Genomic DNA, 16,534 nt, shown 5'->3' with positions numbered 1-16,534 from the left:
CAACAGGAGAGGATTCTTGGCTCCAAGACAAGAATTTACCACAGCCAGCCAGCATGGTAGGCCACCAGCCCCAGCCATTTTTTTTTGTGTCCTGAAACCTAGTTCTCCCAGCATGGTGCAGAGAGCCAGACCATCCCACGCACACAGTAGTAGGCTGTGGTAGGAGGCAGAAGCCCCTGGTTAGGGACCTGCCTGGCCTTTTCTATTGAGCACTGAGCTGCCTGCCTTTTGCTCTGAGGAAGATGGAATCTCTCTCTTCCTGGATCCTGTGTTGTGCAGACACCCTTAAAAGCTAAGCACAACAGGCTCACTCAGGGGATAAGTGCAGGAGGCCCTATTGAGAACTGAGAGCCACATCGCCGGGTTCCTTTTCTGACGTTCCTGGCAAACATAATTTCCCTGGAAATTGAATAAACAGTTATACCTACTAAAACAACTCACACCGGGCGACGTGGCGCAGGCCTGTAATCCCAGCACTCAGGGAGGTAGAGGCAGGCGGGTCTCTGTGAGTTTGAGGCCAGCCTGGTCTACGAAATGAGTCCAGGACAGCCAGGGCTACACAGAGAAACCCTGTCTCGAAAAACCAAACAACTCACACAGTCCGCACTCCTTCCAAACGCCGTCACCTTTTTTTTTTCCCCCCCGAAAAAGAGACCCAAAGCCTGCGGCAATCCAGAAAGAGGCAGCTGTCCTGAAATTCCAGCCAGTCCCAAGGCGAGCAGAGGGCCAGGCAGGACTACCCCCACATCAGGGTTACTTCCAGAAAACTGCAAACTGCCCAGCTGCAGGCCATGGGCCCGTAAGTGTTCTGAGGTCAGGTCACACCCTCTGGTAGTTTGTGAGAATTGGTTTCTCATGATGTAATAGGTGATTAGAACAGGCTGGATAAGAAGAACAACCCCTGCCCTTCTCACTCCAGGGGCAGAGGCAGGAGGATTGCCATGACTTCAAGACCATCTTGTTCTAAAACATACCCAACCTTTTGATATTGTCATCTACAAAGTTCACACTCAAGGACAGCAGTTAAGTTACACACACACACACACACACACACACACACACACACACACACACACTCGCCGTTTGTCTTGTTTTTAAATCTTCATGTTTCAGTAAGTTAAAGACTGTGTGCTTGGCTCCTTTCGTAGTTGCGAGTTGGACACGCTTGCAGGAGCTCTGGACCAGCCAGTGCTGCAAAGCTAGACCTTGTCTCAAAACCCTGAAATTTAAATAAATAAATAAATAAATAAATAAATAAATAAATAAATAAATAAATAAATAAATAAATGAATAAATAGATAGATAAATAGATAAATAAATAAATAAAATAACGAAGCAGCAGCAGCCAGGTGGGATTAAAGCTGCGCGCCTTTAATCCCAGCACCCAGGGAAACAGAGGCAGGTGGATCTCTTGAGTTTGAGGCCAGCCTGGTCTACAGAGCGAGTTCCAAGACAGGGGAAGCCTGCCTCGAAAAACCAAGAAAAGAAAAAGGTTCTCAGCTCTCTCAGTCTCTCGCTGCAGGGGCCCTGGGGGCGGTGGCCCCTCTCCTGCCGGGTTGGCGAGGGGCAGGGGCGCGGTGCTCAAGGATGCGCAGGTGCGCTGGGACACTGGTCCAGCCGGGCCCCGTTCCGCCTGGCGGCCGGCGGCCGCTTCCCTGCGGGGCAGCTCTGGCCGCGCCTTCCCGAAGATCACGGAGGCGGCGCCGCCGTCCCCTTATCGACCCCATCTCCCGTTACATAAGTCCGCGCCCCTATCTCCGCGGGCCATCGCCGCGCCAGCGCGCCTTCTCCCACGCGCGGGGGGCGCCTCCCCGGGCGCCTTCGGCTCGTCTTGAGGGGCAGGGGCCACGTTGACTCACCCGTGCACCGCCCAAGGTGTTTCCCCTCGTCTTCCCCGCCCCCGACCTCCAAGGGATCTGGCCCCCTGCAGACCCTGGCCTCCGGACTGAGAAACTGAGGCCCCACAGGGGTCATTTGGCCAGGCAAGGCGCTTCAGATCCTGTCGGGGACAAGGGACAGAAGCGGGTTTCCATTTCCTAGATGTGTAGCTGGACAGCGAGGCTTCTTCCCCCCCCCCCCCCCCCCCCCCCCCCCCCCGGGGGGGGGGGGGGCCGCGGGGGCTCCCCCCCCCCCCCCCCCCCCGGCCCCCGCTGTGGACAGAGAGCTGCCAGGGCTGTTCCCAGTGGGAAGAGAGCTGGGCGAGGCTAGGTCCTGCGAGAATGAAGGCTCCAGAGTCCCTTGAGGACATCTGTGAGCAGATGGAGTCTGGCTGAAGGGAAGAAATGGGTGGGGGAGAGTCTGAGAGAGAAGGGGGGCATGGAGGGGCCGCTGCTGGCCTGAGGGAGGAAGTGGGTGAGGGTGCATCTTGACATCACTACCCAATAGGCAAATGCTGTGGCCTCCGGCGGGGGTGGGTAGTTCAGCAGGAGGAAAGAGTAGGGAAAAGGCCTTCTTCCGGTGTCCCTGCGGCACTGGGGGCTGCCTGCAGGAGACAGGCCCAGGAGCGGCCCTCCAATCACTCCTAACATTCCCAGCGTTCTGAGGCCCTTGGAGGGCCGAGGTGGGAAGCAAGTATGGTGGCCAGAACTGGGCGAGAGTTTGAGCAGCCACCAGCTGCCTCCCCAACCCAGATAGAGTGTGCCAGCAGAATGGCCAAGAGAAGGCCCTGGTGGGCCCCGTGTCCAGGCTGCCCGTTGGCAGAGTTTAGCATCAAAACAATGTTACACGTGAAACGAAACGTCAGGGGAATACCTGAGCTGGCTGCGTTTCAGTGAACCTTCGGGCAGTGTGAGCATCCCCTCCCACTCAGGAAGGAACAGTGGGGTGGACGGAAGCTAGCTCTCCTTATTCTCCTTGTCCTGTTTGAATTTTGTATTCGAACTGTGCGTTGCTTTGATGATTTATGAGATATGTTTACTGAAATTAAGAAGAAGAAAAAAAAGAAGGAAAGAAAGAGAGGAAAATTTCCCCACTCTCACAGCTATTAGACTTGATATTGTCACGTGCCTAGAGGTGGCCAGGTACTTAGTGACCCACGGAAGTCAGTATTGGGCTGGCTGCCCAAGAGTTGGGGCAGTCAGCAGGTGGAATTACTGGGGCAGAAGCTGGCTTTGCTGATGCCCACCCTGGAAATAAGCCACCCAGAACTTGGAAACTCTGTCCCAGACCCTTCTCAATAAATCCGCTAAATCAGACTCTTTCCTTGAGATGGCACTGGATTTTCCAAAAAAAAAAAAAAAAAATCAAAAAAAAAAAAATCAAGATGAGTAAAGATGTGGTTTTCAGATAATGCCCCACAACGAGGGACCAGGAGTGAGACGTCACCACTTGGGCTTATAAAAGCTGCTACTACGGGCTAAGGCCACCAGCCACGAGCTTAGGCCGGCCCGAGGTTCTTCTGCTCCTCTTTCCTCTCCCGCTGGCTCTGGGCTTCATGGCACTCTGGTTGACTGCAGTCCTGGCTCTCGCCTGCCTTAGTGGTCTCGCTGTCCCAGGCCCAGTGGGGCGATCCGTGTCTCCCCCCGTGGCCCTGAAGGAGCTTATTGAAGAGCTGAGCAATATCACACAAGATCAGAGGGTGAGTAACATACACACCCTCCCAGAAGAGGGCATGAGCAGGCTGGGTCAGGGCCTGTGTCAATGACAGAAGAAGCCCCCAGACCCCGGGGCTCAAAGGTGAGGAACAGGGGAAGCCAGTTTGGGAGTGCAAAAGTGTGGACAGTGAAGGGCCCCCCCAAAGGAAAGGCCTTTACAATGGGACAGGTTTAATCAAAAAACAAACAAACAAAAAACAAAAACCTGAAGAAGAGAGATCTCTAGACGGGGAAACCAGACAGCCCTCAGACTACTAACAGTCTAGTTATGGGATAGTTTATGGGGACAGGGAAGGCTAGGAATGTGGGTCCAAAGCCTGCTGGGGGTAGTTAAAGAATGGTGAGCAAGAGTGCCAGGTGATCCTCAAAGCTCTCCACAGCTAGATCGTCATTGTTAAGGGTTTGCAGGAGTGTGGGGGCCGGTGCTGAGGGTGACATGAATCTAGGAAAATGAGCTGCTTTATTTTTGAAATACTGATTACTGTGGTTTCCAGAAACTGCCATTGTTTAACCAAAAGGGAGGACTTTCAAAATGGTGTGGCGATGGCTAATAACTGGACCTTGCAGGGCTTAGCAGAGTCACTAGGGGCCTGGCTGCACTTCTACCAGCACGGCACTCTTCCACAGAGGAAAACAGGGAAGGGCCAGCAGCTTCCTAGAACCATTTGGCATCTGCCAAACTGGATGTTCTATGCCATGTCGCTGTCATGATTTCAGGCAGTTGGACAGGAGGGCTCTGGAGCATCAACTCCTGTCCCCATGGGCTTATCATCTCACAGAGTCTGACCATTGAATATTGCTAAGCCTGGCGCTGGCTTCTGTGTCATCCTGCTGACACTTCCAGAGGCAGGCACGGTGGCTTCATTTTTTAAGGTCCCAGGGGGGTTGATGTCAGTCTAGACCCAAGCCTTGCAAGAATCACCTGAGGCCGTATGTGTGTTCCTAAACAGGCTCCCATTGCCTCGAATCCGAGGCGGCCAGGTCAACAGCGGCCTTTCCCACCCCTCCTCTTCCGAACTCTGGCCTTCTCTGTAGGTCCCCCGTCCTCCTGCCCAGACTGTGGCAAGCTTCAACAAAGAAAGGCATTTCCCCTGCCAATAGCCACTCAATTTCCCTCTCACGACTCCAGGTCTAACCCCTGACTCATCCCCCTCAGGCACAGGTGACAATGGAGTTTAGGGTGTTGTCAAGTCTGCCTCTCTGCTACCCTAGGGGTGCTTGCGGGCCTGGCCTGGCTGGGACAAGCCTACGACTCCTGCTACCGTTCTGCTCACGGTCTCTCTTTGCTTCCTCAGACTCCCCTGTGCAATGGCAGCATGGTATGGAGTGTGGACCTGGCAGCCGGCGGGGTAAGGAGCCTGGGCTTCGGGGATGTGATGGCGGCTATAGGTGTCCTTTCTCTAAGCCGGACTCATGCAGCTGGGACTTCCCAAACAACCTTCAGAGCGAGGCGTGCCTGGAATATCAGGACTTGAGAGGTTGAGGCAGGAGGATTACCATGAGTTTGAGGCCAGTCTGAATTTTATATAGTAAGTTCCAGGCTGGCCTGGGCTACAGAATGAGAGCCTGCCTCATCATAGAACTCAGCTGAAAAAGCAAACTCTACGAGAGCGGATCTCAACCTTCCCCATGCTGGGACCCTTTAACACGGTTCCTCGAGCTGTGGTGACCCCAGCCATGAAATGATTCCATGGCTACTCCCTAAGAGTAACTTTGCTACCGCTATGAATCATAATGCAAATATTATACGCAGGATGTCTGATAAGCGGCCCCTGACGGGATCGAAACCCGAAGGCTGCGAAATGCTGTCCCACGAGCTACCCACTCACTCCTCACAATTAAGCTCCTTCTTCCACCCGTACCCATCTGGCCAGCCCAACCACTTTCCTGTGGCCTGAGCCAGACCCGACATCTCCCCTCTTCTCCTCCAGTTCTGTGCAGCCCTGGACTCGCTGACCAACATCTCCAGCTGTAACGCCATCCACAAGACCCAGAGGATTCTGAATGGGCTGTGTGCCCGCAAGGCCCCCGCTGTGGTAAGCTGGCCCCACCCCTGTGCCCACTCCTGCTGGCCGGCTGAGCACCCCATGTGTTTGTCCACTGTGGCAAGAAGGACCCAGGCTTAGGGAGTTACCATTCTTGGGCTCAAGGGCTCCTACCTTTTACCTGAGCCTCAGTTTCCACATTTCTGAAGGGGCAAAACCAGAACCCCCATGGCAGGGACTTTTGGGAGAATTGTATGGGACAGTCCCTGGAAAGCCCCAGTGGGTGCTGGCGTCCCTCTAATGGACGGGCCTCTCTCCTCGTTCACAGGTTTCCAGAGTCCCGGATACCAAGATTGAAGCTGCCCAGTTTATAAAAAATCTGCTCGGCCACTCAAAGCAACTTTATCGCCACGGCCCCTTCCCCTGAAGAGAGAAAAACACACATTGAGGTGCCCTGGACACCTCAGCTGTGGACCCATTTTTTTCTCTCTCACATCAGACATTTCTTGGGGAGCCAGGGGGGAGGGCTGGGAAGGGACCGCGATTGCCTCAGCTTTGACCTCAGCCTGCACTGCCTGCCTAGTGCCAGAGGGCTCAGTCTGGCCACCTCCCCTGTCATCCCATCCCTACAGCAAACTGGAGCATGACGGTGAGTCCAGCCTGCGGCCTGGGTCACACAGGGCAACTGAGGCAGAGATCAGCTTGGGCGCATTTCTTCTTGATCTTATTTATTATGATTTTATGTTATTTAAATAAGTCTGTCAGTATTGGGGCAAAGGTTTGCTGCCTACACCCTGGGGCCCCAGCACTGAAGCGGCGGGCTCTGGACATCCCTGGCGATAATTACTGTATACACAATTGTGCTACCTCACTGGAGCCTCCAGATCTCGTCCAGGCGGGAGACAGGATCAACCCTCCTGCCTGCCAGCCGGCAGCAACCAGCCCTCAGCCATGAACTAACTTATTGTTTTGTCCTTATATTTAAAGTATTAAATAGGTTAGCAAAGAGTTAATAATATATGGAAGAATGGCCTGTTAACAAGGTGGTGTGTGGGGAGTGGGGGGAGGGTGGTAGGTTTGTCATCGAACAAGTTTTGTCATTGACTGTCAAACTAGAAACCGGAAATAAAGAAAGATGGTGACAGATAGGCCGGCCTGCTTTTGCTGTCTTTTTTTTTTTTTTTTTTTTTTTTTTTTGGTCCTTAGGGATGCTGGTCTGTGGGATCCCAGGGTTGGGTAGGCTGCCCAAAGGAGGTAGGAGGACTGAAGGGCAGATGTGGGCTGAAAGAAAGTAAGCCCTCTGGGCTGGGTGGGGGCAGGGGGATGTGGCCAGCAGAAAAGCCCCCTGTCTAACTGTTGGTGAACAGAGGGAGCTTGGGCCAGGAAGTTGGGGTTCAGGGGGGCTGTCTGGAGCAGGCCGGTAACCTCTTGGGTATCTCTGATGACTGGCCAGCTGTGTCTGCACCACCCACACAGTCTCGGGTCTCCCTTGCCACCCTGGGAGGCACAGACGAGCCTGAGACAGGGTGAGGGCAGGAGGCTTGCCCAAGGCACCTGCTGGGAGGAAGCCAAGCCCACGCTCTGCCTCCCCTTTTCAAAGCCACCTGCCTGAATACATGGCTCCTCTCTGCAGCCTGTCTGGGTGTGCTAGGAAGTCACTGCTTTCCAGGGACAAGCTCTTTGAATCCTGGAGCACCTACCATTGCTTTATAAGTCAGGTGAGACAGCTGACATGTCGGGGACCGGACAGACAAGGCCAAGGAAGACGGCACCTCAGAGTAGGTGGCCTGCCTCCCCTGTGCAGCAGGCGTGGGGTGGGGTTCAGGATCCACTCAAACTCTGAATGACAGGTGGGCACCCTTCCGGGGCCAGAATCTGGGATTCTCACAGCTGCACGTCAACCCTGCAACACCGGAGGATGTAGCAGAAACTTGGCTAACTCTTGGGGAAGTCAGTCTCCCCTAGGCCTCAGTGCCAACAAGGAGAGAAAAAGAAGCCCAGCGGTGGCACTGGAGACCTGCCACCCTGCAAGAGAGTGAGCCCCTGCCAGGTGGATAGCAGGGTGGGACTGGCTGCTGTACACAGTGCCAAAGAGGTCCCATTTGCCGAGCACCACCTGTGGCGGGCACAACAGCAGCCACCCAGACCGGGAACTGGGTACCACCCAGACATGTTACCAGGCAGAAGTGACAAAGGTGGTGAGGAGGATTCTCTCCCCTGTTGTGCTTGTTTTTCAACTCTATTGCATTTGGGGTATTTAAACTCCTCCTCCCTTCCACCAACCCTTTAACCCTAGGGAAGAGAGAGAAGGTTAGTGGGGAGAGGGGCACAGACCCCTTTACTTCTCCCGGCTGTTTAGGGTCGATGGAATCTTGGCGGGCTATCCCAATCTCTGTCAACAGTAAACTCAGCAAGCTGTCTCTCCTCCAAGATCTGTCTCTGGTCTCTCCAAACTGCGACATCTTTTCTTTCCGGGCTCTTGTATTTACATCCCTAATAGTCCTGGACCACGCCCTTCTCCAGACCACACGGAGGCAGGCCATTACCAGCTGGCAAAGACCACGGAACCCGAAGGAAGCAATTATCAGCTATGGAAAAACTAAAGCTCAAACTAAAATCCTACACTTCGGATTAAAACAAAAACGTATTTGCGTCACTGAGCTTTTACAGAAGCCAAAGCTTCCATTACATCCTTCTGCCTTCCCTGCCTTGGGCATTGCTGGAAAGTCAGATCTTCTTGCGTCCTTCCCTACCTATAGTCGAAACTCAAAGACTAGATGGCAGTTGTTTCGTTTTTGAGACAGAGTTTCTCTGTGAAGCCCTGCCTGTCCTGAAACTCGGATGTGTAGACCAAGCTGGCCTTGAACTCACAGACTCACCCGCCTCTGCCTCTCCAGGGCTGAGATTAAAGGTGTGTGCCAGAAGTGAGCAGCTTGTTCTGTTTTGTTTAAAGAAGGGATGAAGTATGTGTGCGCACATTGTGTGTGTGTGTGACTATGCATGTGTGTGTGTGACTGTGCATGCATATATGTGTACAAGTGTGAGTGAGTGTGCGTGTGCGTGTATGTGTGTATGTGTATAAAAAGCAAGAGGTCGGGGCAAGAGAGATGGCTCAGAGGTTAAGAGCACTGGCTGTTCTTCCAGAGGTCCTGAGTTCAATTCCCAGCAACCACATGGTGGCTCCCAACCACCTATAATGAGATCTGGTGCCCCCTTCTGGCCTGCAGGTGTACATGCAGACAGAACATCGTATACATAATAAATAAGTAAAAAAAAAAAAAAAGCCAGAGCTCAACCTTGGGTGTTGTCTCTCAGGAGCAGCAAACCTTGTCTTTTTACGTCTCTCACTCACTGGTCTAGAACTGTCCCATAGGCTGTGCTGGCTGGCCACCAGCCCCCAAACGTCCTTCAGTCTTGCTTCCCCAGCACTGAAGCCGCAGGAGTGCAGTCCCACCGAGTTCCTCATGGCTCCACGGCGAGTGATTTACCCACTGAGCCCTCCCCCCACCCAGGGCCCAGGAAACACGACCAAGGTGTCGGCCTGTCTGTCTGAAATAAGGGAGGTGGCTCAGGGGGATAGAAACACTCGGCCGTCCAAGCCTGGTGACCTAAGTTCGCTTCCCGGAACCCTGACTAAAGGTCATGCCAGCGCTCTTACAGTAAGGCAGGAGGTGAAGGCAGGAGAATCGCCCACAAGCTCATGGGCCGGCCAGCCCGGAAGAAGAGGGAAACACGGGGCTGAATGGCTCAGGCCCACGTGGTTAAGAGCGCAGGCTAATCTTCCAGAGGCCTCGGGTTTCATTCCCAGCCACGCGATGGCTCACAAGTGATTGTAACTGCAGTCCAAGGGGATCTGATGCCCTCTTCTGGCTGGTATGGGTACTGCACACACATGCGGCTCAGAGGTCTAGGCAGGCAAACCCTTACCACATAAGATAAGAAAATAAAATCTCACTGGGCAGTGGTGGCACATGCCTTTAATCCCAGAACTTAAGAGGCAGAGGCAGGAGGCTCTCTGATTTTGAAGACAGCCTGGTGCACATAGTGAGTTTCAGGACAGCCAAGGCTACACAGAGAAACCCTGTCTTGAAAAACCAAAAAAAAAGAAAGAAAGGAGAGAAAGAAAGAAAGAAAGAAAGAAAGAAAGAAAGAAAGAAAGAAAGAAAGAAAGAAAGAAAGAAAGAAAGAAAGAAAGAAAGAAAGAAAGAAAGAAAGAAAGAAAGAAAGAAAGAAAGAAAGAAAGAAAGAAAGAAAGAAAGAAAGAAAGAAGGAAGGGAGGGAGGGAAAGAAAGAAAAGGAAAGGAAAGAAAACCTCAGCTGGGCGTGGTGGCATACACCTTTAATCCCAACACTCAGAAGGCAGAGGCAGACAGATCTCTGTGAGATAGAGGCCACATAGTGAGTTCCATGACATCCAAGGCTGTTACACAGAGAAACCCTGTCAAGAAAGAAAGAAAGAAAGAAAGAAAGAAAGAAAGAAAGAAAGAAAGAAAGAAAGAAAGAAAGAAGTAAAGGTCAAAAGAGAGAAGCAAAAGTTGTCCGTTGACCTGCATCCATAGCACACAGGAGTGCAGGTACCTGTGCACTTGAGCAGTTTTCTTAAATGGAGGAGGACTCTCTCCCAGCGCAGTTCCCAAGGGAGCTTTTCCCCTGGTACAAGGCGCAGAAGGGGCCACACCAGGTCTTGCCACTAGGGGGCCACAGCTAAGCATGCCGTTATCCACGGCACCGCTCCAACCCTTCACACTTCTACTCTGTGCCTCCGGGCAGAGGAGGGACCTGTGGCCCTCAGTAGGGTGCCCTGGGCCCTTCAGAAAGAAAAGCTGCCTTACACTGTCACAGAACAAAGCTTCCATAGCTGACAGCAGGGAGGTGGCCTAGTCGGAGCAAGAGGAAGAGGAGGAAACAGGAGAGATGTCAGTTGTCAGTCTGGAGCATCACCTAGACTCTAGGTCCTAGATGGCCTTCGCAGCTCCCAGCAAGCTACTGGGGACTGTCTCCCATAGGCAAGGAAAACTCAAAGCAAGGCCCAGAGGCAGCGGAGCTGAGAAGAACTGGGAGCCCTCAGTGAGTGGGAGCCAGAGCCAGCCAAGACATGGGGGAGAGGCCCCCTCGCCCCCCCAGGCTCAGGAGGTTTTGCCAAGGGCCGGGGGCTCAGGTGAGAAGCGAGACACACACTTAGTTTGCGCTGAACTCCACAGCCAACAAACACCCCAGCTGTTCAGGGAAGGTGCTGAAAACACAGTCGCTCCAGGGGTTTCTCCCAGGCTGGTCCCGGAGGCGCTCCGGACAATGCCTGTGTCTGTCCCCTTGTCTGCGGGCAGCTCAGAGGGTGGGACCAATCAAGCTGTCCTGTTTAGGCCACAGTCAGGCAGGCCCCCGTGGAAACCAGCCTCAAGCCTTGCTTCTCCCTCCTGAGATGGTGGTAGATGCAGCAGCTCGTGAGCCAGCCTGAGAGTCCTGGCCTGTGTGGTGTGTGTGTGTGTGTGTGTGTGTGTGTGTCCCTGGTGTGTGGTCCCACGCTTTAGGTTGGTCAGGTCTAGAGCTGCATCCCCAGTCACCTTCCCCCACGCTGCCCTTCTCTTACTCTGAAAACTAAGAGTCACGAGGGCCTCATTATCTTCATTCATTTCTCAGCTCCACCCAATAGTGACAGAGCGCATGGCTTGCAACGAACTTTCCCAGATCAACTGATTTCTCGGCAGGGGGCAGGGAGGGCCCCCATGACGAAGCCATGCGAAATCCCAGAAGCAATTTTCTACCTACGACCTCACTTTCTGTTGTTTCTCTCTTCCTTCCCCTTCACCGTGGTGCCATCTCGAGTGGAAAGTGAGCCCCTCGCGGAGTGTCTTAAGAAACGCCCCCAGCCCTGCCCTGCCTGGCTGTGTGGTCAGAGGTGACGCAGGCGCCAGGATTAAATATAGCAGATCTCGTCACCGCCGCCCTGAGCATCACGGTGGACCAGTGCGTGGGGGCTGTGCCACTCTTCCCGCCCCCTCACCGAGCAGCAGCCCCGGTGTCCCCTGTAGCCTGGCCATCGGCCACGAGGACCTGTGGATCTGTGGTCCCTGGCCCTGCTCGGATTCCCGCTTGAGGAGCTCCAGGGACATGGAGGAAGGAAAAGCAACTTCTCACGTCCTTCCTCTCCCGTTTGCTCACCTCTGCTACATACTTTTAAAATAATGAGTGTACATCCATGCCCCAGTCTGGCCAGGGGCAAAGAACAATTTAAGAGAGAAGAGCACAACGTTCCTGAGGTCCAAGAAAGCCACGGATCAGGATTGGGGCTGGAGACAGGACCGACAGCATCCTCAGCTCTTCCGGGAAAGGATCAGGTCTGGGAAGCCTCGGCAGTAGGCCGACCGGAAGAGCCGTGTCCTCTCCAGGGCCTCCAGGCCTTCAGATCTGACCCTGACCCTGACGTGAAATGTGCAAAAGGGACCGCTCACTCAGCTCTGAGTCTGAGGCTGCGGTGACACCAGAGTCCTGTGGACAGATGAGAGTAGCTATTCTCCTCAGTGGGGAGTATCAGGGAACAGAGGAGCCCACAGCCCACCCAGACCCTTGTCCACACACCAGCTGCTGCTGTTCCCTCTTCTCCAGTGCCCACGCTTTGGTAGGGTCTTCTGTGTCTGTGATCAGGGTCCCTCATCCTGACCTTTCCTTTTTAAAAGACATTTATTTATTATTTATATCTCCCTGCATGTACACCTGCAGGCCAGAAGAGGGCACCAGATCCCACTATAGATGGTTGTGAGCCACCATGTGGGTGCTGGGAATTGAACTCAGGACCTTTGGAAGAACAGCCAGTGCTCTGTGCTCTTAACCTCTGAGCCATCTCTCTAGCCAATTATTCAGACCTTTTGAGGACACAGGCAGACATGCAGCCAAGGAAGGGCTCAGGGCAAGAACTCAGCGTTAAATAAACTCTAACTTCAAGTCCCACAGTGTCACTGGTTGCAGAAATTGTCCCTTAGGCCAAGTCTCAGGAGCCACTCTGAAGCAGTGTTCTTTTTTTTTTTTTTAAATTATTTTATTTTATGTGCATCAGCCTGAAGGTATCAGATCCCTTGGAGCTGGAGTTACTGACAGTTGTGAGCTGCCATGTGGGTGCTGGGAATTGAACCTGGGTCCTATAAGAACAGACAGTGCTCTTAACCACTGAACCACCTCTCCAGCCCCTGAAGCAGGGTTCTATGCCTCCATCCACCCACCCAACCACCCATCCACCCACCCACCCAGCCAGCCAGCCAGCCAGCCAGCAAGCAAGCAAGCAAGGATTCACTGCATTCTTACCAGATCTGTTCCAGGGCACAGAGAGGTCATAGGAGCACAGGAAAACGAGAGCGCCTCGCTCGTGAGACGGATGAAAGCGGAGGTCTGGCTGGACAGAGTGCCTGTGAGAAAAGCTCTCTGCCTTAGGAAGAGAAAAGCGTCAGGCAGGAGTCCTGGAAGGGCCCAAGTCTTGACCAGACGCCTAACTCCGCCCTCTGGAGGGGAAGGCAGGAGGATCAGGTGTTCAACAGCTGTGAGGGATAGCCAAGATCTCCAGGACAGGCCATATCTGATTCAGAGCCATTCCCTGCGCAGAGGGCGGGGCTAGGAAGACTGCCTACCAGGCTCCTGCAGAGACCCAGGGGGGAGGGAAAGGCCGATAAATCGCTAGAGGGGTAAGAAGACGGTCTAATGTTGGAGGCGTGTGTATGTGCAATTCATGTGCAAATCACGTGTTTATGCTTTATACTATACAAAGTAAATGTGCAGAAAACACCTCCTGCATGTTCATACATGTGGTTTTTTTTAATGTCGGGGGTGAACGTCTGTGTGCCGCATGAGGATGTCAAATGTCTTGCTCTATGGAAGACAGCGTCTCTGAACCTGCAACGAGAGGGGCAGCCCGCAAGCCTGTCGACCCTCCTGTCTCCATCCTCCACAGTGCTGGGGTCACAGGTCCCTGTGAGGCCATGCTGGCTTTTATGTGGTTTCCGGAGATCTGAACTCGGGACCTCATGCTTGCTCCGAGAGCGCTCTTACCCTCAAGATGATTTATTACCTACCTACCCTTTCCTGCAGAGCCAGAGGTGAAACCCAGTGCCTCACACATTCGCCAGGCGCTCTACCGCTGAGCTATACCTCCTAGCAATTTTGGAGCTATACGTCCCAGAGCAATTTTGTTTTGTTTGTTTCTGTTTTTTGTTTTTGAGACAAGGTAGTCCTGACTGTTCCGGAGCTTGATATGTACACCAGGCTGGCCTTGAACTCACAGACATCCTCCTGCATCTGCTGCCCAAGTATTAAAGGCAGGAGCCACCACGCCCTGTCCCCCATGTCAGTTATTTTTAAATCTTTAAATTAAAAACAAAACAAAACAAAAAACCGTTTGAGTGTGTTGCAGTACCCCCAGCCAGCCAGGAGGGGGCATCAGATTCCCGAGAGCTGGAGTTACAGTTGTCAGGCGGCTAGTGTGGGTGCTGGGAACCTATGGGGTCCTCCGCAAGCACAGCACACGCTGACTGCTGAGCCACCTCTCCACCCTCTAAGAAATGTATCATCAAAACCTTCGAATAGTTACAAAACCAGCCCACAGGTAGCACCCAACCTCAGCGGTTGCAGGCGAGGGCCAGTTTCCTCTCATCCCTAAACTCCTCCCGGCCCTACCGACGACGACTCCATCCAGAACCCCGGTGAAAGCAGAGGCTGTGGAGGGCCGGACGCGGCAGGCGAGGTCCAGGCGCCCTGTGTGTGAGCACCCTGCGCTTTGGGGTGCTCGGCCAAAGGCCAACTGTGGACACCACGTGGCTCCCTGGAGCACGGCACAGCCTGCCATGGAGGCCCCTCCGGTCTGCCTCTGTCCCCACCGCGCAGAGAAGCAGCTGCCGTTCCGCTGACGTCACCATGCTGCCACCTGCCACTGGCCGCGATGGCCAGGAACTGCAAACTCCTCCCTGCCGCCCCGCTCAGCACTGCTGACCTCTGACCCTTAGCATGAACCTTCTGAACTACCATCTCCCAGAAGGGCAGGCGCTCTGGGCCAGGAACCTGGGCCGCCTGCAGCTGACTCCTCACTCACCTCAACGTGCACTCGGCACCATGGCTGCCGCCACCACTGTTGGTGACGCGTTTGGCTGGTGTGAGTGTGAGTGTGTGTGTGTGTGTGTGTGTGGCGGGAAAGGGAGCGTTGTTTTATGGTTTTTTAAATGCGTTTACGCTTGTTTTGTTTTTTGTTTGTTTGTTTGTTTGTTTTTCTCCTAATGTTCCAGATACCACACCAGCACTTGGCACTTACAGTTTTCCCACACCCCTGCTCTGCTGTCAGTTGGTTTTCCTGGGACACCCAGACAGAACAACTTTCCCAGAGCTGCTCAGAAAGGTGTCTGAGCTGGATTCAAGGACAGCTGGCTCTGAGTCTTTCTTCGTGTGTGCATGTGTATAGATGCGTGTGCAAATGGGTGTGTATTGATGTGTGTGTGTATAGATATGTCTGCCTGCGTGTGTGTGTGTGTGTGTGTGTGTGTGTGTGTGTGTGTGTGTGGAAGTCAGAGGACGGCTCCCAGGGTGTCAGTCTACTCCTTCCTCTGTGTGGGCCCTGAGGATTAAACTCAGGTCATCAGGCTTTGACCCTCTGAGTCATTTCACTCCCCCCCCACACACACACCTTGGCCGCTCAAAGCCACAGGCCCCTTCCTACTCCCACACTGCGGCCACGCCCAGGTTCTAACTGCCCCTGTCTGTCCTTTCTCCCTCCCGGACACCCCTCGCCTTCTCTAGAGCTTCGTAGACACCACAGCGGGCCTCCCACGTGCCGCCTCTTGCCTGGTCCTGGCTCTCAGGCCCACAGTGCCAGCCCCAGCCCCGACCCCAGCCTGTGAGGGAGCGAGGCTCCGTCCTCAGCTGCAGAGAGAGAACGCAAGGCAAGCCTGGCTCCGGCGAGCAGGCTGCAGGGCCAGCCAGCCAGGTCTGAGGACACCTCGGTCTTGCTTGATTCTGTCCCTTTCTCCTTCAACAGTGCAAGCAGCAACGCGGCTTGGCTGTTCCGGTGGCATGTCTGAGCATCCGCTGACGTGAGTCTGCGAGGAGCTGCTTTCTCCAGAGGGGTTCGCCCGGCGGAAGGGAGGTCCACCCATCCGCTGGGCCGTGAGGGCACCAAGTTTTCTTCTGGTGTGACTTGGCAGCTGTTAGAAGGCGTCACAGTCACATCTGAGGAATTGCACCGCCCAAGTTCGAGGCCCTCCTCTGAGTCCGAGGCCCAGGATGCCTCAACTCCCGCAGCCTCCTCACACTCCGCCTGCACCCACCTCCCTTTCCTGAATCAAGTGCCCATGGCAGGGCAGAGTCCGCTTCCTTCGCTACCAGGTGCATACATCTGAGGCTTGAAGGGTCAACACTGAGATTCTTCAGGAACAAGTTGGGGGGGGGGGGGTAAAGACATAAGAGGAGATTGCCTGAGGGCTGGGGGCAGGTGTGGGCAGCAACCAGGTGACAAAGCTCGAACGTGCAGAGTTGAGGACTGTAGGAGTACTGCAGTCGGTCCCCCAACCACAAGGTGATGGATAAACTACCCTGCCACAGCACCCACCGAGTGCAGGGTGCTCATCTAAGTACCTGAACTTAGTGCTCAGAACAGCCTCACAAGACAAGTGCAAGTCTGGGGGCTGTGGCTGAGGTTCTGCCAAGGTCACGTGGGAGGACGCGGACCAGCCGGCCCAACAAGCTGCTGGGGCCCGGAGTCTTCGTTCTCCGTCACGTGGCAACCATGTGCCTCTTCATCGTGTGACTCAGGCTAAGCGCTTTCCATGGATCTCTGACTTGCGGCTCACAGGAGCCCCGGGGTGGGGTTGGTAGATACACAGCTCCCTCTTCACTGTGGAAACTGAGACCCAGAGTGAACGAGCCTCCCACGGAGCTGCCTGCTGGACTCCACTCTCTGCTCAGTAGCTCTCGGCTCTCACCAAGGGC

The 16,534-nt window shown here is 54.2% G+C and overlaps 1 protein-coding gene across 1 annotated transcript; it reads left to right on the top strand.

Annotated features, from left to right (window-relative positions):
• The first annotated feature begins 2,573 nt into the window (after window positions 1–2,573).
• Window positions 2,574–6,005, top strand: Il13 (interleukin 13). The gene is made up of 5 exons (XM_055602839.1): window positions 2,574–2,668; window positions 3,343–3,577; window positions 4,889–4,942; window positions 5,525–5,629; window positions 5,907–6,005. Exons 1-5 carry the CDS (start codon window positions 2,574–2,576, stop codon window positions 6,003–6,005), a joined length of 588 nt encoding a protein of 195 aa, XP_055458814.1.
• The last annotated feature ends 10,529 nt before the right edge of the window (window positions 6,006–16,534 follow it).

The sequence above is a fragment of the Psammomys obesus genome, unplaced genomic scaffold (assembly GCF_907164565.1).
Source record: "Psammomys obesus unplaced genomic scaffold, mPsaObe1.curated_primary_1811, whole genome shotgun sequence".
NCBI lineage: Eukaryota > Metazoa > Chordata > Mammalia > Rodentia > Muridae > Psammomys > Psammomys obesus.
Note: the sequence above shows the minus strand (reverse complement) of the source record. Positions and strands in the feature narration are given on the sequence as shown.

Excerpts from the sequence above, each read along its gene's own strand:
- Il13 (XM_055602839.1), top strand. The coding sequence starts at position 2,574 with ATGGTGGCCAGAACTGGGCGAGAGTTTGAGCAGCCACCAGCTGCCTCC. Across the intron at positions 2,669-3,342 it reads ATGGCCAAGAGAAGGCCCTG|CTGCTACTACGGGCTAAGGC; the intron begins GTGGGCCCCGTG and ends GGCTTATAAAAG. Across the intron at positions 4,943-5,524 it reads TGGACCTGGCAGCCGGCGGG|TTCTGTGCAGCCCTGGACTC; the intron begins GTAAGGAGCCTG and ends CTTCTCCTCCAG.